We start from the raw sequence: 23,433 nt of genomic DNA, 5'->3' as shown, positions 1-23,433 counted from the left end.
ATTTTTGTCACAAGAGACAAATTAAGCGCTGCTCATAAGGCCTTCGTTTGAATTTCCTATTTATTAGCATTATGCATGCTGTGTTCCTTCCTCTCACTCTCTCTTTATATAAACAGGAATGTGTGAGAAGCAACATTGTAGATAGAAGCCATGCCCTGATCATATTTCAAGTTATCTCCAGCAAACATGATTTCTGCAATGAGCATGATACCTGTGGGTGAGGAGGAGGGTACAGAGCTAAGAGAAAAGTGTGGCCCTGTTTTCTCTGTTTTTTTTTTTCTGTTTTTTTGTTTGTTTGGTTGGTAGGTTTTTTGTCTGATGACAATGTCTGTCAAGGCTCAGTTACCCTCTTTTGAAGTTTCCATTAGAACTCATTTCAAACTATATCAGAAGTCCTCAGTTCATGAGTCTTGTAGCATTTAAGCGCTTAAGTAACCCAAATTGACATCTGATTTTTATTCTGGAACAGTTCAGTACGTGTCTCCAATTTCACATACCCCAGAGCGTTCAGGAATTAGCAGAATAGCTGTTTTCCTACAAGGTGGGAGATGCTGTGGTCTCAGGTCTCTGGAAAGCAAAGTTTCCAGTATAACTGGCAGCAATAGCAGTTGTGGCTTAGACGCGAACAGCCATCGGAATTCAATTATATGTGATGGTGAGAATGATAAGGCAAAGTATTTATTCTTTTTCAGGACACCCATATGGTGTTTTCTTCAAGCTTTCAGAAAACACTTATGCCTGGACTATGCCCCTGCATTGGCTAAATGGTGCTATGGCACACATGTGGGGCTGAGAACACCCATACTCTCCCACCGATTTAGTAAATGTCATTCGTTGTTTGCTTTTTTCATAATGTCACTAGTTACTTTTTTTTTCTTTTTTTTTCCCTGAGAAAACTTACCCCCATATGTTAGAAACAAAACTTTGTTTTTCATTACTCGTCTATTCCTGACTTTTCTCTCATTGCTCTTTGCAACACACATGTTAAAGTTTTCCCTTTGTTATTGCTAGAGGACAGTCTTGAAAGAGACATTCTTTGAGAAGTTTAGCTTGCTGGAGCCAGTGTGTATTATTACCACCACATGGAGAAAAGAAAATTACTTCTATTTGGAGAACAAGAAATACAGGTGTATAATTATAATAGATCCCTGCTCACTCATCCACCTTTGTACCCACCTGCAGAGTTGGGGGTACAGTTTGCATTCTTTTCTGCTATTTTCTTTTAAAAAGTAATTACCATTTGAAGATGTCTAGGATCACTTTGTGCACGGGCAGGTACAGAAATATGCTCTCTACTTTTGAGGAGGCTTATCTCTTCTGAATTTATGGAAATGGTACACCTATGGAAATTCTTGCCAGCCATATCACAGGAGCACAGACCGGCTGTGGGACTTCTACAACATATTCTGAGAACACAGAATTGCACATAATTGCACATTTACCTTTACTTTTAACAGTAACCTTTTCAGATTTTACAATGAAATCAATTACATTACCATGACTTTTAATAATCAATTATGTTTGACTTCATCCTCTCCATGTCTGATTTATTATTGAATTGATGTTCAGGGATGAACTATTGCCATTTTTCCTTTCTTTTTGCTGAGAAAAGAGGAAAAATGAAGCATTTGTTTTTCTTATGTCACAAGATTGATTTTTTTCTTTTAGTAATTGTTATATATTCATGTGCCATCTGTTTTCTGTTTTCTTTCATGACTTTCTTTAATTTCAAATCACTGTAATGTATGCACTTGAGAAGTTTTATATAGAGATAAATGTTTACATACCCAAATAAAGGTTACTAGTCACATCTCTACATGGCATTTAAAAGCAATAAGTTAATCCCACAAATCTTAAAAAAATGTTGATTTTTCTTTCAAAATACATTAATTTTATCCATTCAGCCAATTACATCTGCATTTCCTTCATCTTCTTAAATCAAGAAGTAACTAATAATTTAATGGTCCAGAACATGTACTGGGAAAAGATCGTTATACCTTTCTTTTCTTCTTTCCTTCAGTATCTGCTAGCAGTCACAGTCAGAAAAGAGGAATTGGATAAGATAGACCTTTGCTCTGACCTACTGTGGCCCTTCTTATTTTGTAGATTTGGCATTTGTTTTTGGTTTCGTTTGGTTTCAATTCTCTGTGGCCAAATTTATCAAATATACTGCTTACAGCTGCTCTCCTGCAATCATTGGTTCCAGCTCCATTGTCCCTCTCTAAGTCTCAAGTAACTTCCTTCTAGCCAAAGCCCTAGTTATGTTTGAGCCTTACCCCTTTTGGATGCCCTTTTTTAATTTGGTATTTTTAGGTACTATCAGAAAACAAATAGCTTATTTCTACTTCATCTTTAGTAAGCCCTATAAATAGCTCTTAATTTTCTCAGGTTTAAAGATGAATTCTTTAGAGCTATTCCGGTCAGCTGTTTTTAAAACATTACTTTATAACACAGACATACATGCTAAGAGAAGATTAAATTTATACAGATTCTTATTGTTGCTTGGTATGGCTTTCTTATGCGCTTAAATTTACAGGTATTTATCACATATTTTTATCTAAATGCCCCTATCTTTCTTGTTCATCAAGAAATACCTTTAAATGATTAAGCCCTGTACTTTGTGGATATCATGTGAATGATATGTTTGTAACAGAAGATTATGTTAGCTGCAGAACAGAAAGCTAGCCATTCAGCTTCAGACATTTCATAGACTGTGTGGAGTGTTTGTGTTGCTGAAGATGAGTAAAAGGGGATAGTCCTTGTGATTAGCTGAATTATTACTGAGTCAGAAATTTCTGTTGTCTACTTCCACATAGGTCAGCAGCTTTAATTTGCGATTCTTTTGTCACAGAATAAAAGTTTAAAAATGCCAGCTATACTTTCAGACAATCATGGGATTTCAGGTCCTAAACATGTAAGTATCAAATGCATCACACTTTGTTCTTCATTAAATGCTTTAGGATTTAATGAAATCCCATGCAGTATCTGGTATAACAGCACAGCTTGTTCTTATGGATTTATGTGCTAGAGAGAAGCAAACAAAATTATACTATCAGTGAATTATCTACCATTAGTTTGTCTAGGAGGCTCTTCACAAGCTGTTCTTTTCACTCTTGCTTGTTGCAATAATATTTTTTTTTATGTCTGACACTGCTTTCTTTTTATGTGGTTCATGAACACAAAAACTCAGAACAAATCTTGCAAGGTTATCAGTTCTTTCTTTGCTTAGCCTGTAGTTCAGTTTTATCTTTTCCCAGAAAGATCAAGCTTGTTGAGACTAGTTTGTTAATTCCCAGATGCAGCACAGCCTAATCCCTGAGGTTTGTGCAGGAATGTGCTAGTTCTCCATTCCCTTAATTCTTCTAATGAAAAATAAATGTATCCAATGTCATCTAAGTGAAAACCAATGGTTGTTCTTCTCAGTCATCTATAAATGTTGAAAAAGAGACAACCCTGCACAAGACGAGCTCTTCAGAGTACTTACCATTTTTTTTCCCATGTATTTGTGTGCTTCCTTGCTGTAGTATGGCTCTAGGCACAACCACAATGTCAATACAGTTCATGTGTTGTTTTTCTTTTTTAGTGTGTGCGTGCAATTACATAGCCCTGCAGGTTAGGAACCAAAATATATTGCATGTCAGCAATTTGAATTTGGTCCTAAATGTTTTGAAGAACAGCTGCTTCTCCGTTCAAAGAATACGAAAGAGCCCTTCAGGAGAAGGAAAACTCCTAAATGGTTGCAGCAAATGATTTAGTGTGCCGAGCTATTTTGAATGCAACACTGGGAACTGTTTTCTTCCTAATGTAAAATGGGTATCTGACTTCTGATCTAAATAAAAAAGCCCTAGCAAAGATTTAATTAAATGCTAACAGAATACTTTGGTGTTTTGATGGTAGAAAGCAGTACATCTAAATATAAATTCATTGCAAATTTTGTTAAATGAAGCTGCAAGATACGTAAAAATAATACAAAAGAATAATAGGATCCTATTGTTTCTTTTTAAGTGCTATTGTCTATTAGTTGAGGTTAAATAATTTCTGGAAGAAATACTAATAATGGGAATTCTTGTTAGTATATCCAAAATCAGTAGGCAGCACTGACTTCTACAAGGGCCAGATAATATCAAGCTTATAAAAATGTATCAGCTTAGGACATTTAAAATACTACTAACTAATATAGAGAGGTTAATAATAGGGATAATATTTATTAAGAAAATAATCATTGATACCTCTACTAGTCAAAACAAGAATAGGTCCTTTAAAATTAAACTATTCCAGAACATTTCATGTGTTTGCCTTTTCTGTTTTAAGTAAAGGAAAGCTATTATTTCTTCATTACACAGAAGTTGCTAGTAATTCACAGTATATTTTAATTTGAATTCCAACTTTGTTCTAAACCCTATTTTATCAGTTTCTGGAAACTATGAAATCTCCCATATTTAGTGTAAAATGAAAGATGTTACTTTTGGGAGGGGAGGGAATAGCTTCAAGCCAATTCATTTCAATCAGTTTTTAATTATTCTAGCATAAGTTTTCTGGCATGTATGTATGTAAAAAAATTATAATTTGAAACAACTGGAATTAGCTTGGCTTGTGGCCTGATCCTGCTTACACACCAAATCTGTCTCACTACTTAGTTGGGACTCTTCATGTGTTAGAATAAATGAGATCAAGTTCTTGTTCTGGCATTCTCAAAGAAATCTCTTAAGGTACAAGCCAAGCTTGAAGCCAACTGGCTTACTGTGTTTAAATACTAAAAATTAAAAATATTTTAAATTGTTGTATGTAGTTTTAGATGAGTAAGCTTTAAAAAGTGGCGGTTTCCCTATTCTTATTTATTGTTTCTGTTGCAGTAGTACCTGGCAATGTTTGCAAAGTTGTATTGTGCTAGGTGCCATGTGGACACTAAAGAAAAAGATGGATTGCACCCCAGAGGATTAACATTTCTTGCCATCTCAACGCTTTATATGTGTTGAGGATCACAGGAGGTCAGAACAGACATCTGGAGATGTCTAGTTCAGCACGCTGGTGAAGCAGAGCTTTGTCCAGTCAAGTTTTGAATCACCAAGGATGGGGAACCTATGACCCATTCTGGGCACCTGCTCTAGTACTGCATCACCCTGCTGGTGAAGAAGTTTTTCCTAATATTGGAATTTCCCACTTGTGCCACTTGTGTGCAGTCTTATCCCTTTGCAGCTTCAAGAAGGGTGGCTTCCTCTTCTCTCTATCCACCCATTAAGTAGTTGTAGCCAGCAATTAGCCCTCCCCTTCGCTGGAGGTTCTTGAGGCTGAACAGACCCACGTCTCCCACCCTCTTCTCATATGTCCTGTGTGCTGGCCCCCGACTGGCTTGCTGGCCTCCCACTGGATTTGCTGTAGTATGTCAGTATCTTACTTCTGCCAGGGATCCCAAAACTAGGCTGTGCTAAAGATTTGGTCTCACGAATGCCAAGTGGAAGATCCAGCACTTCTCCCTGAAAGCGGCTGCGTAAGCCACAGGTGGCCCCCAATGCACCACTGTTAGGAACACTTGGCAGAGGTTCATATCATAGTTTCATTATCACTTTTAACCAGTGTAAACTAGTGCTGCCGTTGAAAGGAGTCGATTGTTTTATTTTATCTTATTTTACTTCGGGGTTAATTTTAACACAGTCCTGCCTTGCAATCCACTTTATTTCCTGGCCACACAAATAGCTGTGCTGGCAGAAGAGAATGAGCCGTGTGGACAGGAGTGGAAAGGAAAGCAGCACCATTTTTTTCTGTAGCAGGGCTGGTTTGTGTCAGCTTACTGTGACTAGACTCCACAGCCCGAAGAGACAAGGAGAGTTAACGAAGAATAATGAGGAGCATGGCCAAGAACCTTTGTAACAGTTAAATGTAAAGGCTTCGGTTAAATTTTTCTTCTACTTGTGTAAACAAAATTAAGAAAACTCTCTGTAGATTAACTATGTAATAACTGTCAAAGTTTTTTTTTCTGACAGCAGGTTTGTGGAATGTCCTCTTGCTTTTAGGGCCATTTAACTGAGGAGTTTTGTGAGACTAGCTACAGAAAAAATAAATTTCTTAATTTGCTGTTCTTTTGTACAGTACTATGGCAAATGTCCACACTGAGCTTTTAGTATTGTTATTTAATTTTTTCTTTACATAACTATTAGTTATTTCCTTCAATTGTACCACAGTTTGTTTGTTTTTTAAATAAGATTCTACTGAAGGGAGGAACTTAAAAGCTCACCACAGTATTTAACATCAGTTGACATTTACCGCAATCTCTAATTATTGGCACAGAATCTGTCTGGCTTCTGCTGCTTTTATGGTTCTTCCAGCTTGTTCCAGTGTTTTTGAGTTTTACCATCCTGCCGTAGATGAGTTAGATGATAATGGTTTCAAGCAGTTGATGATCTACTTTTATACAGACTCTGTCTGGTTCAAAATAAATTTGTTTATTGGTATAAACAGGATAAAGACAGAAAGATTTCTGCAAAACCTTTCACGTGTCAGCCCCAAAACAACCCTTTCACTACACAGCCAAAAAATCCTGTTGGCTTGGGATACTGCTGTCACAAAGAGGGTACAACATTGCTACTAAGCAGACAGAATGTGTGTTTCATTAGGGAGAATATTATATTCAAGTACTTCATTTATCTTGCTCACGAGCGTAGAGAAGTGTAAATACCAGCTAAGTAAACCCAAATGAGATTGACTATTTCTTTTCCATGACCAAATTCACTTTTTTTTTTTCCTGAAGACTTTGCACCCTGTGTAGAAAGTTTGGAATTACTGCCCATCATGAAGTACATTAGAAATTCATTTGGCCATTTTCATTCAAGGATTTGTGTGTGCACTTTGTTAATGCCTTTTTATTCTTGTGCTAGGTGTTATGAATACAGGAACACACAGTTCTTGCTCCAGAGATCTTAAAATTCAAAAAAAGACACAGATGTTTTAGACACTTAGGTATCAGAATAGAGTATACATATATTAATACTATTTATTATCTAGTCCTTCCAAAGTCACTATTAGTGTACTGTTTCCTTGCAAACCTTGCAGGAAGATTTATTTAAAAAATTGGGTGAGATGTTATTTGAAACAAATTCTCTTATGTGAAAATACTTTTATACCCTTTTAAAAACTGAAATAAATTTAATTTGCCAAAACAGTTCCTACTGCAAGAGAATTTGAGCAGTGTGGTGACATGCCAAGGAGAAAATGGGGTACGTTTAGTTCCCTACTCATAATCTAAAGCTTACTGTATTCTTGCCTGGGCTCAGTGTGGTTTAAAAGAAGTAGTTTTAGATCGTGCCTACGTGTTACCACACCTTGACCCTGCAGCATGAGTTTACCCACCAAGTCCCGCCACAGCGCGTTCTGCCTCGGAGCTATCAGACCGACAGCTCCCGAAAAGGCCTGTGTGCTTGTCTCAGTAGGGACTGCGGGCCTCGATCCTCTAAGTTTGAAAATTAAAACCAGTAAGCACTCTGTTCATGATAATATAAAGCCTAAGCCGCGTACTGGCATACGCTGGCCCTTCAGAGCCTAAGGGTGGCTTCTCTGTTCTGGGTCAGGCTGAAACACAGGAAATGACAGTGGCAAGCTGTGAGGCCTCTGACTCACAACTGGGGGCGGCTTGCTTGGGATGGCTGTAGTAGTTCCTGTCCCCAGCTGTCTGCCCGGCCTCTCCTTACATGACAGGCATGGCCCCGTACATCAGGGGGCAGTTGTTCAACCTCCACGGTTTCTAGTCCGTTTGGGCAAGAAATATGTGCACCGATTTCAAGCTTCTGCAACGCAGAGCAAGGTGGTTTGAAATATGCCAGCAGCTGCTTCCCGGGAAGCTGAGCTGTCCACGCAGCAAGGTCAGGACACAGAGCTGGTAAAAAGTTTCCAAAGTTGTTCGCTGAAAATAAGGCCCAAGACTGTGGAAGTTTTGCCCAGTTAATAGGCGATTATCTGAAAACACTTCAGACTCCCTTTCTCAGGAACCAGCAGTCTTGTAGTGCAAGATAAAGTAGGACTTTCCTCTTCTCAAGCAAGCAGGATAAGATTTAGGAAAGACAGCAATATATAATGTGCCAGTTTACTTAAAATTGAAGGCATACTCTAGTAGGCAGGAGGAGTACTGCCTGCTAGGCTGTTTCAGATAAAACTCGCTGTATTTTTTCTTCCTTTCTTCCTGTTCCATCCTTGTCCTCCTCCCTTCACCCTCTGCCAAAAGAAGTAGTGCATGACATTGGAAAATGGGATGCCATCGAGAAAATGTACGAGGTGAAGAAAAGGATGTTTTATTCTGGAGACTTCACTGCAAATTTTTGGGAAATTTTGCTCTTAGTTGGGTGGAACTAGAAGAGATTGATTTTAAGAGCCAAGTGGGAGAAGTTGACTTAAGGTCACCATCTGTTAGACAAAGAGTTTATCTGTGTTTGTACAGAGCCAACACAAAAGAGTCTCAGCCCTGACAGAGGCCTATGGACATGTCCATAACACAAATATATGATAATCTTGGAATGGGCATTTGCCAAAAGAGAACTTCAGATAACTTTTAGGTATTCTTATCTAAAAATACATATTAAACTAAACACAGTGGTCAAAGTTGAGCAATTTTGTTTTTTTCCTTAAAGAGACTTTCCCTAGTGATTTCTCACTAGCTGAGCCCTGAGAATTTAAAAAAAAGGTTTCTTATTTAGTGACAAATATCCCCCAAGAATAGTGACTGAGTTGCCATGTAGCATTTTTCACATTAGACAGCAAAATGCTTTTGCTAAGGCTATGTCATGGTGTCCATTTCACAGATGAAGAAACTGAGGCATGTGGGAGAAATGTGATTTATTCAAGGTAGCATGCCAAGCAAGTCGTAGAAGCTGGAACAGAACCCATGCCTCCTGTGTCTCTGCCTAGGCTGCTCTCTGTTATTCTGCTGTGCCTGAAGTACACGCTGATTTCAAACCAGGAGCATGACATAGCTGAATATCAGCGTAGGAAGTAGTTTCATGATCATCCCATAATACACATTTTTTAAATGATATTAAATGCTGTTTTCAGATGCAACTGTTGTCCAAAAATGAATGCTGTCACATTATGATTTTCGTTTGCGTGGGTTATTTTCCAGGCAGAAATTTTAACGGGCATCCCAGTTGGCAACCTTGAAGATGCTGGAAAGGTGGGACGCATGCTGTTAGAAAGAGGGTGTAAGCTTGTAGTTGTTACTCTTGGAGCAGAAGGCTGCGTGATGATATCAGTAGAAGAACCCATTCCAAAGCACGTTCCTGCTGGGAAGGTCAGAGCTGTGGACACTACGGTACGTTTTTGTGGTTTAACTGTCTTGCTTTGGAAAAGACTGCTTAAGCACTAAGGGAAAGCAATGAGTAATCAGCCAAATCTTTGGGCACTAGTACAAAGGCTAATTTATGATGTGAAATTGATATCTTGCTTCCAGCCTCTCATATATTAAATGTCAGTTCACTTGAATTTTATAGTCTGTATTGTAGATGTGCTAGAATTATTATACATACTGATAGTATCTCCATGTTCCTCTTTACTGAAGTCAGTACCTGTCTCTGACTGTAATGTGTGATGCCAGTGGCTTGAACTGCAGTCCTGTTTTTTCACCTTTACCCAGTCATATAATTCATGATGTCCAGAACTCCAGTGCTGTGGGAGAAAGGAGATATTCCTGCCCTCGCAGCCTGAAACCGAATGTTTGGCTCTTCTGACACAAGCATGAATTACTTACCAATCTAGCATAAGGTGCTTCAAAGACATGATTTTTACAGAATATAGTATAAAACCAAACAGTTCTTGCTGCTTCACGACTTAACTGTTTTATGGTGGTAGGTGAGGAATACTTGCTCAGAGACATTTTATTTTTGCCATTAGGGTATCCCCAGCAAAAAGGAAGAACAGGACAGGCAATAGTTAAGATTGTATTGCTCTGAAAACCTTACCACATTGCACATATGGGGCTATTTTGTGTTCCTAGTATTATCTGACATAAATCCAAAATAATTCCAGTGGAGTTACTGAGAGCAGAGCAGGTCACGTTGTATGTACTAACTATACATTTAAATGCCTGTTACAATAACGTCATATTACATATGTTCTGTTACAATAGTTCATTAAAATCCTGGAGATTTTACCATCTGGTGCATTCCATATCTGAATTGCATTAATAATAACTAGTTCTTGTAGCATGTTTTTTTATCCATGGACCTCATACTGCTTTGCAAAGGAGGAAAGCAACAGCTTAAAAGATGAGGAAACAGAGGCAAGAGGTACAGGGGACTGAAACCACCTATCTTGGTGGCGCAGTGGCAGAGCTAGGAGTAAAGTCTCTTCTGAAACAGGAAGTCACTGATAGATCTGGACTGTGATGTGTTGATACTGTGGAAGGCTTTGTTTCACTGTTAAATTTATTTAATCCTTTTCAAATTAACTCTGCAACAGGCATACTGTGGCTTTACTCTTCTCCTTTGCCCCTTCGTCTTTTAGAAGTTAGTGCTGATTTTGGAATGAACTAAAGCTCTGGTTAAGGGAGGCATCACCGTACTGTACGGCGCATAAGGCATTTACTTTGTAGGGGACTACAAACAGCTACCCGCCTCTGTCTGCTTTTGGCCCAGAAATAGACGTGCCAAGAGAGTGAAAGGCTTTAGGATTTATTGGCTTGGGAGCAACACCTTACAAACTTGGCCGTATGGCTTCTTGCTCAGAGTTGGTAAATCCACCCTGTCAGAGCACAGTGTATGAGTCTCCCTTTTTAGTGTACATCACACAGAAGTGATGAAGAAAAAGCATGTGTGATCTGATTCTTCAAAAGAAGCAGAAAATTACTGCCAGATCAACTATTGTTTGATATCTTAAGATATTTGCTGCTGTTGGATTAAAACAGCAATACTGAAACCACACACTGTGGCTGAAAAGTGCTTTTTATCTTGCCTAGCAGTTCAGAGTTTCATGACTGAACTAATTTAATGCTCCTCTTTTTTTTTTTTTATTTTTTTATTTTTTTCTCTCTCTCTGTCTCTTTTTTTTAAAGTAAAAGCAATTTCTTTGAGTTTACTGAATCCTTGCCCTGCCTCCTTGTGGCCAACAGGTTATTGGCTTTCATATAGCAGAAGATTTTCACAGTTAATTTTGCTAATCTACTTAAATACCAGTGGGTTGTTTTCAGTAAAACAGCTGTGCTCAGTTTACTCTTGCAGACTGAATGAAAAAAGATGTGTTGGCCTTCCATTATAAAAGTCTTACACTGCTTAGACTGATTATCACTTCGCCTGAAAGCAAGTGCTTTTAAAGCAGCCCTTCTGAATACCAAACAAAATAATGTCATCCTCCACTAACCTGGATAGCTCTACAACCGAAATAAATACTAAACATTTGAGTAGGACACATTGCTCTTCTCATACGCATGTCTGCAGTGGATCCTTTCCCAGGGGAATAAGCTCGAGCTGTAAGGTAGCAAATAAATACCCATCTAAAGAGTAGTCAGCTGGTCATGCACATGCTCTTAGCCTACCATTTAGCCCAAAACAAAATTTGCTACCTTAAACAGCTCTGCCTTCAGCATCTTGAGGGATCAGGCAGTAATTTTTTAAGCAGCCATAATCGAATCACATCTGATTCTATGTCCGTATCCATATTGTCATTGCTTGGATTTGCAGAAGGTAAAGTTACTGTCAGACGAGGAGTTAAATGATGTACAAAACCCATCATAGGATTTGCAAAAGGTTACAGAGCCCTTATGAAAACAGTATGCACTAAAGCGGAGTTTGCAATTTAGAGGATATATATATATATATATATATATATATATATATAAGATACAGAATGAACCACAAAGGCCTATTCTACTGTAGAAAGTTTACCATAGATACTGCCACTGACAGAGTAATCTTTGCAGCTTATTTTCAGTCCTGATCAATTTGTCAACAGAAATTTTGAATTTTTTTCTTTTGTGAGAAAATATTTAGGTAGGTACAGCCCCAAAGATAAAGAATTTGGGTTTATTGTTGCAGGTAGTGTGCCTCCTATTTCTATGTTCATAGGTTTGTCAAAGAGACTAAGCATCAATAGACCGTAGAGCTCGAATATTTCTTCTAGCCTGTGAGATGGTTAATCCAAGAGTTTATTGGCAGAACACTGGGAAAAGCTGGCTCCATCTCCCGCTCTGTGGTGGAACATGAATCTTCGAGATCGAAAATCTGGCATTTCTCACCCACACTAAATCAATACTATAAAAGAAAAAAAAAAAAAGGTCTTGTTGATTTTTTTTAGCACTAATTATCTTAATGTGGGCTTTACTAATGTATGCAATGCTTCCCAGGACTGTTAGCAGAGCTCTCCATGCACAGTCCAAAACATGTAGAGCACGAATAGTCGTTTAGAAGGAAGTTTTGCAAGACATGGTATTGTAAAGCTGAAACATCTGTTTCTCCTGTTATAGCTCAATAGTGCAACAAGCTTTTGTTAGGAAAATAAACTTTCCCTTCATTTTACTGGCTTCTGCTAGCTATTTATATTTGCAAATTTTGAAGAAAAATAAAAATAAGTGAATTATTGAAAAATTATCCTCAAATTTTCTGTATGAAAGAAATACTTGATTAAGCCCATTAGCAATATCAATTTGTATTTGAAACAGATTAAATATGTAAGAGACTTGACACATAACATGTAATAATATATAGATAATATAAGAAACCGAAAGCATACATTAGAATCTATTTTCATTACTTTATATAGTTGCTCTAAAATCTACTTGACTACATGAAGTTAAAAATATGCATGTATTTTTGGTAGAAGCTATTTCTACTTTATGTGAAATTAGGTACATGAAGCTGCATTAAAATAGCCGTGAAAGAGCATTATGTAATTCCACTTATATGACGCTTCTTCTTCAGTTGGTAGCAGCAGGTTTTACAAACCATTCACAAATTTGATAAGCATGTCATGGAAATCAGTAACACCGGGCACCCAGCGGCTTGCTGCCGGAGCACGAGCACAGCTGAGGTGGAGCGTGGCAGCTGCATGCAGGCACAGCTGTGGGACATGACCAAACACCGCCAGGTCGGAGCGGTACTTGAGGTGAAGCGGATGATCTGTGTGATGAAGCACACGATGAACCTGCATCGGGACATCTGCTGCTCCCGTAACCCTCAGCAGCGTGTCCCGGCAGTGCCCTGCTGGGGAGCGCTGCTCTGCTCCTCCTGCCCCTTCGCCCCTGTGAGCCCCCTCTGCTCCTGACAATCACGCAAAGTGTAATTTACAGCACTATTTACATCTATTTACATTTACTAATTATATTCCATTGAAACTGCCAAGAAAAATTTGTCAGAAGAATGTAATTACCCCAAGCTGGCATTCGGCCAGCACTGAGATTAGTTCCCTTCCATCTTAGCGAAACAGCACGATGGGATCTTGCCGAGCCCGGCTCTTCAGGTGGTGGCTGGGGACAGAGCCGAGCCCCCGAGGTGCTGCCAGCTTGCCATGCTCCCTGGAGGAGCAGAGGCCCAGCTCGAGCCTGGCACATGCAGGTGGGACTGGGGAAGGCCGTTGGGATGTCTTGGAGCCCCAAGCACTCGGCCTGTGGGCTGCAGGGGGTCGGCCATGCCGGGCCTCCTCAGGAGGTAAGGCAGCCCGTGGCCAGAGGCTGCTCTCTCTGGGGCAGCACCCAGGGGCTCACGGCTTTGCTTTTCTGTCTGATTGCTCCCTGAAGGTGAAGGTGGGCCTCCCGTCTAGGATTCATGCTTCAATCCTCAGGGTTGGCACAGGATGGATCTCTCCTGTGCGAGGCATTACTGGAAATGGGGTGTTCTTGGACTGCAGAGCTGCCCGCTGACAGTCCGCATTTCCAGGTTGCAGCCCTGAGGTCACTCTGAGGAGGGAAGCACTCCAGGGTTTCTTTTTGTAACCCTTGGTTTGCTCCAGATCCCAGTTTGGATCAAGAAGCTTAATAACATCCATACGGGCTTATATCAGTTGGGGTGACTTCGTAATTTCCGTCCCATCCTGTCTTTATAAACACAGTGCAGTTGCTCTGCTTAAGATCTCTTCATCGGCTTCTGCTCAGCCTCTAGGTCTGCACATGCAGGTGTGTGCACAAAAGTCCTGCATTTGCATGCTTACAATCCAAAGATAAGGAATCTGCGGATCTGGCTTCGGCACAGATGTATTCTCTGTACAGGCAGATGGAGACGCTTGTGCGCACAATATTTAGATGAAAATTTGGAATCACTTTTCACAGTGGTGCCCTGGCAATCACAGCAAGTCCATGCTGTCTCTTAAATCTCGTCAAGAACTTGGGATGTTTAACTTCTCAGTGTTTCTAAGCACAACCTTGAAATTTCTTGTACTACCAGCATCTTCCCTGTCTGGCCATGCCTTTCAGGTACAGAGGGTGCACAACCTACTGCAAAAAGCTGAGGAGATCCAGGTTGAGGTGACATGCTTATAAACAGAGAGCACATTTATGAGACGTGATAAAATTCACAGTTTAATCTACTCAGTTGTGCCTGAAATTTGACACGGGTGTATAATTCATCCTGTACAGCCCTTCTCTGTACAGCATTCTCAGAGCTGGATGATACACGTTGTTTGTCATAATCGTAAATGCTACGATTATTTTTTCATGTCAGTTCTCCAAAAGGAGGACTCATTGCTACAACGTGAATTTGTCATCAGATGTTTTATGTTCAAATGCTATTAAGTTTCCCTCTGATTTCTTATTACAATGAATTAGATCTGGCTCTTTTATGATGCGAGAGGATTAAAAAGGCTGTCTTTGAGCAGCAGAGTGCTCACTGAGCAGCTTTGTGTTGAACTCTGAAGATGTTATACAATCTTTATTTTAAAAGAGCCTCATATAAGCGTACAGCTATATAATTTTAGATATGTCACAGTATTCAGGCCTGTGCAGTAATTGTGGTCTAAAGAAGGCAGTGTGGTTTAGCGATTTGAACAAAGGACTGAGTAAGAGTTGCAGGGCTCTGCCAAAGACTTGCTGTAAATCCTTGGAAGAGTTACTTGTCTTCTTTGTATCCCAATTTATCTATCCATAAATTGGAGCTGCTATTAATGCATTGCATGTAAACCATGAGGAGTCTGTTAGAGATCAGGACAGAACCTAGGAGGCCTTTTTCCCAGGCTTGTCATTTAACCTCAGGCCACTTGTGCTTCTTTGGAGGCTTTGCAAGCTCATTGAAGTTCTTTTGCTTGAAGTTGCGAGGTCTTGTCTGTAAAAATATGGTTTACACTAAAATTCTCTGACTTAGCTGTATCTTCTGGTTTGGAGGAAGCCTGAGCCAGAGGAGTGAAGTGGACACTGAAATAAAGCCTTAGAATATAAATAAATCCAAAACAGTCCTCCCAATAACAGCAATTCTTTGTCTCCTGACTTTGTGGCCTAACGTCTGAGGCTCAAGGGGATATAAATACAACACTCCGTGCAATGACTAATTACTCAAAATTCTGTGCATCAGCAGAAGTGGGACTTGTGGTTGACTCTAATATTATCAAATGCCTTTGCTATTTAATAATCTTGTAGCCATACATTATTTAGCATGCCGTTTGCACAAAGAACAGTGATTTTATTTCAGCTATCTCTCAACAAAGTAAAAATGCAGCTGGTAGTAAATGAAGCATTTGGCAGACAATGTGTCTGATGTACAGTTCTGCAACTTGCTAAGAAGAGAAAAATGTTGTTGGGTGTTTAACCTCTTCCTACCCAAAGATGTGGTATGAAGGAGTAAAGTGACCATAAAGGGCAAGGTCTTTTTTTCTTTCTTCTTTTTTATTCTCTTTTCTTTTTCTTCTTTCTTCTTTTTTTTCTTTTTCTTCTTCCTTTTTTCTTTTTCTTCTTCCTTTTTTCTTTTTCTTTTTCTTTTTCTTTTTCTTTTTCTTTTTCTTTTTCTTTTTCTTTTTCTTTTTCTTTTTCTTTTTCTTTTTCTTTTTCTTTTTCTTTTTCTTTTTCTTTTTCTTTTTCTTTTTCTTTTTCTTTTTCTTTTTCTTTTTCTTCTCATTCTTTTTTCCTTTTTCATCTTTTCCTTCTTCATTTTCCTTTGTCTTTCTCTTTCTTTCTTTTTCTTTATCTTCCCTTTTCAAGGAAAAAGTTACTTTCGGGTGAAAAACTTATCTATCAGTGGGGTTTTATTCACGCACCAACACAGGGTAATTATGCCCAGAGTGCCCATTAGCATCCCACAAACCAACAGCATAATAGCTTCCTTTCTTTAACGTGCAACCAAAATAGGTTAATAAATAAGCCTGGTTCCAGTCATAGCCCACTTTCTGACTTAGTCCTCTGCATTCCCTCGTTTACAAATATGGAATCCATTGAATTTTGGAACAGAAAAACCATGAGGAATAAATTAATCTGCCAGACACTCAAATCAGCAATCTGCACTGTAAATCTATTTAAAGCTGCATCTATTATGTTCTGAAGTTCAGCTGAACTGTGAAAGGGCACATGACTGAAATCACTACATTTGAGTTGACTCACAGTTAAGTGTAGATGAGAGTTGCTTGGCTCATCACAATTTTCTGCTTCTGATTCAGGCCTTCTAAGCACACTTCAGCTTTTGAAGACTTGGTCGGTGGCCTAAGTGTGTATAGGTGTCCAGTGACAAGAGGAACTGCACGTGTTGGGTCCATCGGCCTTGGCTGCCAAATAAGAGGTGGAGAGCTATTCCTTTTGCAAGCTGGATGCTCTCTCTTTCCCAGTGAGAGAAGAAGGCTTTATTATCCCCATTTTACAGATGGGAAGGATGGGACTGGAAACATTAGCAATTAGGTGCTTTGGAGCACTGGCTAAAAATCGTTCTGCTTCAAGTTACGTAAGGAGTTGGGATGCCATAGCCCAAAATGAAGCACCAACATATATTGTCCCACGCTGCTCACCAAACATCTACACAGCATTGTCATGGGAGGAAACCCTGTTTATCTGCCTAGTAACTGTCTATTTTAATCTGTAAGTACAAACAATGTAAACAAAATGAGCAAACAGAAGCAGGCTTGTACCGAGCAATTTGCAGCCTTGTTTTCCAGTGGAAGATTCCACAGACCACCCAGGCTTTGCTCTAGTCCTCTTCTCAACCACGGAGCATCTAATTAAATCCCTCTCCATTCCTGACTCTAAGTGGAGGAGAGCCTACAGTCCTGTATGGTTTTCCTTCCAGATGGAAATGCATAATTTAACAGAGATACAGCTGACAGGGAGAAGTGGGCCCAAAGCAGTATTAGCATTTGCCACAAATTGCTTTAAATTACAAGGGGATACTTAATGAAGATGTAGACTAGAAAAGAAGATTAAAACCAATATTTAGTTTTCTAAGATTGCAGGGTGCCAGGCAACAAAAACCCCATAGTAAAACTGAATTTCTGTCTCAGTTACTGTAGTGATACCAAAAATTACTTGGTTTTGCTGCCAAGGAACACACCATCAGTAGCAGGTCATCACATATTGTCCCACTGGGTCCTACAGATGTGTTCAGTATGCATGTGCACATCTACATGAAGTTGCTAAGCACCTGACATTGTTTGCTACTTCTGTACTCGCAGCACAAGGTCAAGTACTATTCTTACCTCGGTTTTGTAGATGGGGAACAAAAGCACATAGGGACTGGCCGGGCCGTGGCATGCGACCCTGCTTCCCTTGATAAAACCGTAACTTCTTGTCTGTGCTTCTCTTCAAAGGAAATCAGCCCTGGAGAAAAAAAATGTTGTCAGGATATCATCTGTCTCGTTACTAGAACTGGATGTCATCGTGGATGTGCACATAAATGAGAAAGTGCATGCTAGCTGCTTTGCATCGGATGCTTCTTGAAGAGGCTGAAGGGGGTTGTGGCAAAATACTCTGGACAGGTGCTCTGGCTCCACTGCTGTCATATTGAGAAATCCTCCAGTATGGAGGTTAACCCACTGGAGAGTCTGGAAAAGAAAAAGTAGGGATACTGGCAGCAGTTGTGCACCAACCCAAACATTTGTTGTGGGGGCCGGAAGGCAGGAAGCATACAGCATCAGAACTTTGGGCCCGAGATTACATTCTGATGAGGGCTGAGGGAGCTGAATTCCAAAATGTCTTGAAGCTGTCTTTGTGCCATCTCACTTCTGGGCTGCTTTCATAAACGAAGCAGTGGTATAATTTATACGGGTTGAGAACTGATTAGGAAATCTGCTGCTGCTTCTCTCGGGCTAGCTATGGCTTGTAAGACAAGTCAAAAACATCGCAGCAGAACGCGCCACATCCCTTCATCCCTTTTCTTGATTTGCTCTCCTCTCCTTGTCTTCATGGTGAAGCCAAGACTGGGTCTCCACCAAAAGGATGTTCTCAGGAAAATTCAGTCCTGGCCATGCAGTTCACCCTGTGCTCAGCACAGACACTGTGCCGTCAACACCAGCACACGAGACATTGTCCATTGTAATGGCACACACCGGGCTATCTGATCTGCACAAAGAATGGAGAGGAAGGAAGACCAACCGTGTGCAGCCATCCTTTCTAATTAAATTCCTGCAGTTAAAAATAGCTGCTGGAAGCTGGCGCTTCTGGCACATCCAGAGCGTCACCTTCCCAAGTATCTTTTTCTGGCCTGTGCCGTAGGAAGTTGAAAATGTGAACCACTGTGTAATAGTGCAGCATATTCTTGGCATAACGACTCATCGGTTTTTACCTCTTGCATTTACGGTTAGTCTACAAATGTCGCATGCCTCCTTGTCTTCTTTAGAGCTGCACAACCAGATATTATCCTGGTTGTAGGACATCAACTCCTCATCTTCGCAGTTTGTCCACGTTGGCTCTGACTGTCATGAGAGGGAAGGCAAACCTGCCTCCAGAGCCCCCGGCCTACTTAGTTACCCAGAAATGCCAATTGCAGCAATGTTCATACCGACCTAAGACCTGATTTCCCCCAACAGTTGTTTTTTTTTTTCTCTTGAAAGTAATTTTGGTCACTCCATAAACCATAAAGGTTTGCGTTGGATTAGTGATATTGCATAATTAGGTTTTCAAAAGAACAAGAACAGAGAAATGAGAATAATGGGGAAATCGGGCTTCTTGCTTTTGCAAACTCTAACCACAGAAAATGCCGGGTTTGTTTCTTATCAAGGGTAAGGGAATCAATCCTTTGTACCCTGTCCCGGGGCCAGAATGCATGGTAGAGCTTCAGCTAGGCAAATGAAAGGAAGCTAAAAACATAAGTTTTGGTGGCTGATGGCAGTAACCTACGGTAATGTGTTTAATGGACAGTTTTCAGTTGGCCGTAATGATTTTGTCACTGCCCTCAGGGTTTTGTTTTGAGTTTTCTTGTGTGTAGATAGACATCTAGATACAAAATCAGCTGCTCTAGAACAACTCCGCTGTAGAAAAGCAGATTCCCAAATTCTGGCAGCAACATTTGTCACCAGCCAAAAGGGCTCCAAGGCGGGTTATTTCTATTATTTTGAAAGTAGAAACAGATACAGAAACACAGGGAAAAGGTAAGGAAAGTCTCTGGAAGTGTGTGCCTCGTTCCTGGTATCTAAGAGTTTGTTGCTGAACCCATTAAGGGGGCAGTACGTTTGTTGGAAAGACCCACGTGTTACAGGAAAGACCCAGCAGAGGTTCCTTTACAGGGAACCTACTGCTGAAGGCCATGAGTGAGCAGGGAGCCCCGTTTTCTGCCCCCGTGCCCCGCACATGCAGGACAGCAGAGTGGGTAGCAGGGAGCAGAGCAGCAGCTCTGGCTTGTGGGGCACATCCTGCTGAACTTCCAGAGGGGAGATGCAACTAGAGAGCTCATCAAAAAGCTCAGGCAAACTCGGTAGGAAAAAGAATGTGGGGAGCTGGCAAGGGGACAATGCGAGAGTGAGCTCAGACAAAAAACCTCCTGAAGTTTTGGGTTTGTTTTTTTTTTTCCAGGATATGTAGTTCAGAGGTAGGCGGGAGCAGTGGCCAGCCAACAAAGGCTAGATACTGTGGTTTTGAAAGAGGCACTCGAGCATATGGAGCTTTCGTGCAAAAAAAGAATGTTTTTTTGATCAATTCCAGGCGAGATGGCAGTTGTGTCATTCTGAGTGCATCTCGTCAGATTACATGGGATCACTACAGGACTTTTGGCATTTTCCCTCAGTTGGAGAGAAAGAAAAAAAAACACTCATGTGGCTAGCGAAATGCCCAGCAAGGAGATTTCCCCCGTCTGACCCGGCTGTTAGGTTGTGGGGCCCGCCAGCCCCTGATGTGACACCGGGTGACACAGCTGGTGGCAATGTGGCCGGTTCTCTCCGAGCTGGGGAGCTCGGTGGGGAAACCCACCGCCAGTCTGTGCAGCGTGCTATCAGAGCGATGTGATGTGCTCTGGGCAGGGCTTGGGCTCTGGTTCCAGGTGCTCATTAACTGGAATTGGTGAATTAACAGCTAAGCGTGAGCTTTGTTGGGCAGAAATTACAAGCTGGCATGAGCGTGGTGTGGATAATGAAGGGAGGGAAGCGCTTCTCGAGGCAGTGATGTGAGCAGGAGAGCAGCCGCGCGTTGCCGAGGCTTGACAAACCAGTTGGAGAGCTACGAATTGACCTGCGTCCCGAGGAGCTGCTGTATTGAGTGCTGAGCTCTAACTTCGGGAAAGGTACCGACAGCTCCTGCAGCAGGTTCAGCCGAAAGCCCGTCTCCTTCCCGTCAGCAGCAGCGCCTGCGTGCGTCCCTGTTGTTGACACATCTTGCTGTGTGTGCTGCTCTTTGCGAGAGTGCCACTGGGGAGACTTGGATTGAGCTGACGTGTAAGGAGAGTTTCGCAGCGCTGTGTTTTATATGTCAGAAGCTTCCTATATGTACTTGAGAAAAAGGAAAAAAAAAAAAAAACATCATTCGTGGAGGGTTTCCTTTGCTGTTTTTGAGTTTCTCTGTTAGGTGCAAACTTCCAGTTCAAGTGAAAGGAGGTCACAGATCATAGCTCAGCTGTGAGACCAAGAAAGAAGCAGGCACCATGGCAAGAGCTAACTGAAGCTTAAACTGGAACCCTACACAGAAGTGTATCCTGGTTAGAAAGGGTCCTTGCCAAAATATCCGAAACACTGTGGTGCGCAGGAGTCCGAGTGGTAGTGAACTGCCGGGTTGGTGGGAACCTCACAGGGTCAGCAACACGGAGCCACTGCTGTCAGGGCAGAGCTGAGGATCCCGGTTCGGTGCTCTTACTGCCTCGTGGAACGAAGAACTTTGTCACCTCCCATGAATGCTATCTGGAGCTGAAAGGAGTTTGTATGAGCATCAGCACACTGAATTGTTTTGATGATTCAGAAAGCAGAGTGCTCCCTGTGGGTGAATACTCTGTTGGCTTCCTGGAGCTGGCTTGTGACACAGATTAGCTTTCTTCCCCGGTGCTGAGTGACATGCCAGAATACAATTCCCTGGCACAAGGCAGCTCTCCCGTCCTCTCCCCCAGGTTTCATCGGTGTTCACTAAGAGAAAGCCGGCACCTCGCAGGCACCTTGCAGTGCTTTTGCTGTAAGCAGCAAGGCAGGAGCTGCTCTGCTCCAGTCCTGACTGAGAGCCCAGCAGAACTTTGGTCCACTTACTGGTTTTGGGTGCCTCATTTTTGGGGTTCCCAGGCTGTGCCTCATTCTCAAAGGATGGGTTGATTGTGGGGCTCCTCTTACAGTCCATGCTGATGAGGACCTCCGAGTTCAGCCCACAGATGTGTCCAAGTGGGTGTCCCTAAAATTCTTGTTCTTGACTTCGGTTCGTTTCCCATCATGTGAAATAACAGTAGCATTACCTACCTCCAAAGCAGCTGCCGTACAGGGGCTTTGAACATGCCGAGTGGGACTGTCTGATGCTACCAGATCTCTCCTTTCAGCTGTGCTTTTTAGGTGGCATATAAAAATTGCAGAGTTGTGAATGTTGGGTGGTTTATTTCCAGCCTTCACCACAAACCAGATAACTTTCCAGGGGAATTCATGCATCTGTAATGTTTGCCTCTGATCTTTTTAGAAGCAGCAAATAACTAAATGGAGTAGGATGGTTCAAAAAGGGAAGAAAATGTGTGCAGGAGGCCTTGCATGGAGATTAATCTCTCAGGAATGCAGGGGGTTAACGGTCAGGCCGATTAATCACTGTTAATGAACCATCAGGAAATCTGTCAGGAAGTGGGTAAAAATTCCTGACGGCTGATGCGAGGCTTTGTGTGGTGTGCTTCGGTTTTGATGTGTCCCAACTGAGAGCCTGCAGTGGGTGCCGTTGGGTTACCTCGACGCTCTCGAGGCCTGCAAAGAGCCCGTGCTAGCACACGGCAATGTTGATGCAAAAAGGCAGGGACTGCTCCTTCCCACGGCTTCCCAGAACAGGCTGGAAGAGGTACAGAAAGGAAATGCGATCAGTCCTCACTCCTCCAGCCTGAGCCCCAGGGCGCGGGGGGGAGCAGAGCAGGCGGCTTTCCCCGCGTGGCCGAGGAGCCAGAGCACTACACCGGGCCTTGGATACGCGGCTGAGTTAATGAATTGCTTCGTGTTGACCCAGGGTGAGGTTTCACAGTTGGCTCGAGCTGATCCAAGAGCACGCTGCTGCTGACAGGAGTGTTTCTAACCTCTTTCTCCTTTGCTCTGGCCTGGCTGTGCTGTGGGAATCCAGCAAGGAAAGGCAGAGGGCAAGAAGACAGCACCAGGCCAGCTCCACTGCCAGGGATTCGCTCTCTGCGTGCTCCTTTGGCTTCAGGCAGCGTCTTGGAGCTCGGCTTCCTGACAAGGCTGCAGAAGCCGAGGTTAGACCTAACAAGCTGGGCCCTGCGGTGTGTTTCAAGCTCATTTGTGTTTTTTTCTTTTTATTACAAAAGGCAGTAGCACCATTCTAAGGACTTCTTATCTCTTTGTTCTAGCTCAAAACTCCATGCACAGATGCAGGAATAACTGTGCTAGTGGATAAGCTCTCCGTAATTTCTGGCTTAAGAAGTTCGGGACTCGGGGTCTGGCCCTGTGAGCACGGCTGGACAGAACCCCACCAGCATCTGTGGGGCTCCCTACAAAGACAGGAACCCTTCCGTGTGGGTCCCAGCACCCCAGACACCACAGGAGGAGTCACCCTTATTAGGCCTCAAGCTTGGGAGATTGTTTGACCATAGTCAAATGACTTTAATTTCAAGCCTGTGCAGTTAGCTTAATATAAAGACTGTCTTAATTCAAGCTGCCAGAATATCACTCCAGTGAAACATAAGCAAAAAGCGGGGAAAAAATACTAAGCCTCCTCCCCCCAGGTCAAACAAAATAGTATTGCACAGGCAAATAAATGAAAAAATCAAAAAGCAGCCAGTACTATTTCTGGAAATAGACAGTTCTCCATCACATAAGGGATACACTTAGAGTGTTTTAGGGAGAAGGAAATCATAGAGACCCTCCCAAAATGCCGTATAAATGATTCAGTCACCATTACCAAGGGGTGTTTTGCTCTCTGAGCATTTCATCTGAAATTCTCTCTCTGCTGACACATAG

General features: G+C 41.7%; 1 protein-coding gene and 1 long non-coding RNA gene across 4 annotated transcripts in view; one reads left to right on the top strand and one right to left on the bottom strand.

Annotated features, from left to right (window-relative positions):
- The window catches only part of RBKS (ribokinase), a 66,881-nt gene that overhangs the window by 38,408 nt on the left and 5,040 nt on the right, over positions 1 to 23,433 (top strand). For 2 of the 3 annotated variants that reach the window (XM_068676619.1, XM_068676620.1), the window contains 2 exons: positions 9,104 to 9,292; positions 13,388 to 13,616. In XM_068676619.1, coding sequence (XP_068532720.1) covers positions 9,104 to 9,292; positions 13,388 to 13,616 — 418 coding nt within the window. The remainder of the gene's footprint in view (positions 1 to 9,103; positions 9,293 to 13,387; positions 13,617 to 23,433) is intronic. The other variant, XM_068676621.1, reaches the window with a different exon arrangement.
- LOC137853831 (uncharacterized) lies at positions 12,710 to 13,476 on the bottom strand. The gene is made up of 2 exons (XR_011094747.1): positions 13,339 to 13,476; positions 12,710 to 13,088 (listed from the first exon to the last, which is right to left on the bottom strand). It is a non-coding gene; the product is annotated as an uncharacterized lncRNA (long non-coding RNA).

The sequence above is a fragment of the Anas acuta genome, chromosome 3 (genome assembly GCF_963932015.1).
Source record: "Anas acuta chromosome 3, bAnaAcu1.1, whole genome shotgun sequence".
Classification (NCBI taxonomy): Eukaryota; Metazoa; Chordata; class Aves; order Anseriformes; family Anatidae; genus Anas; species Anas acuta.
The sequence above is the reverse complement of the archived record's forward strand: the minus strand, read 5'-3'. Positions and strand labels throughout refer to the sequence as shown.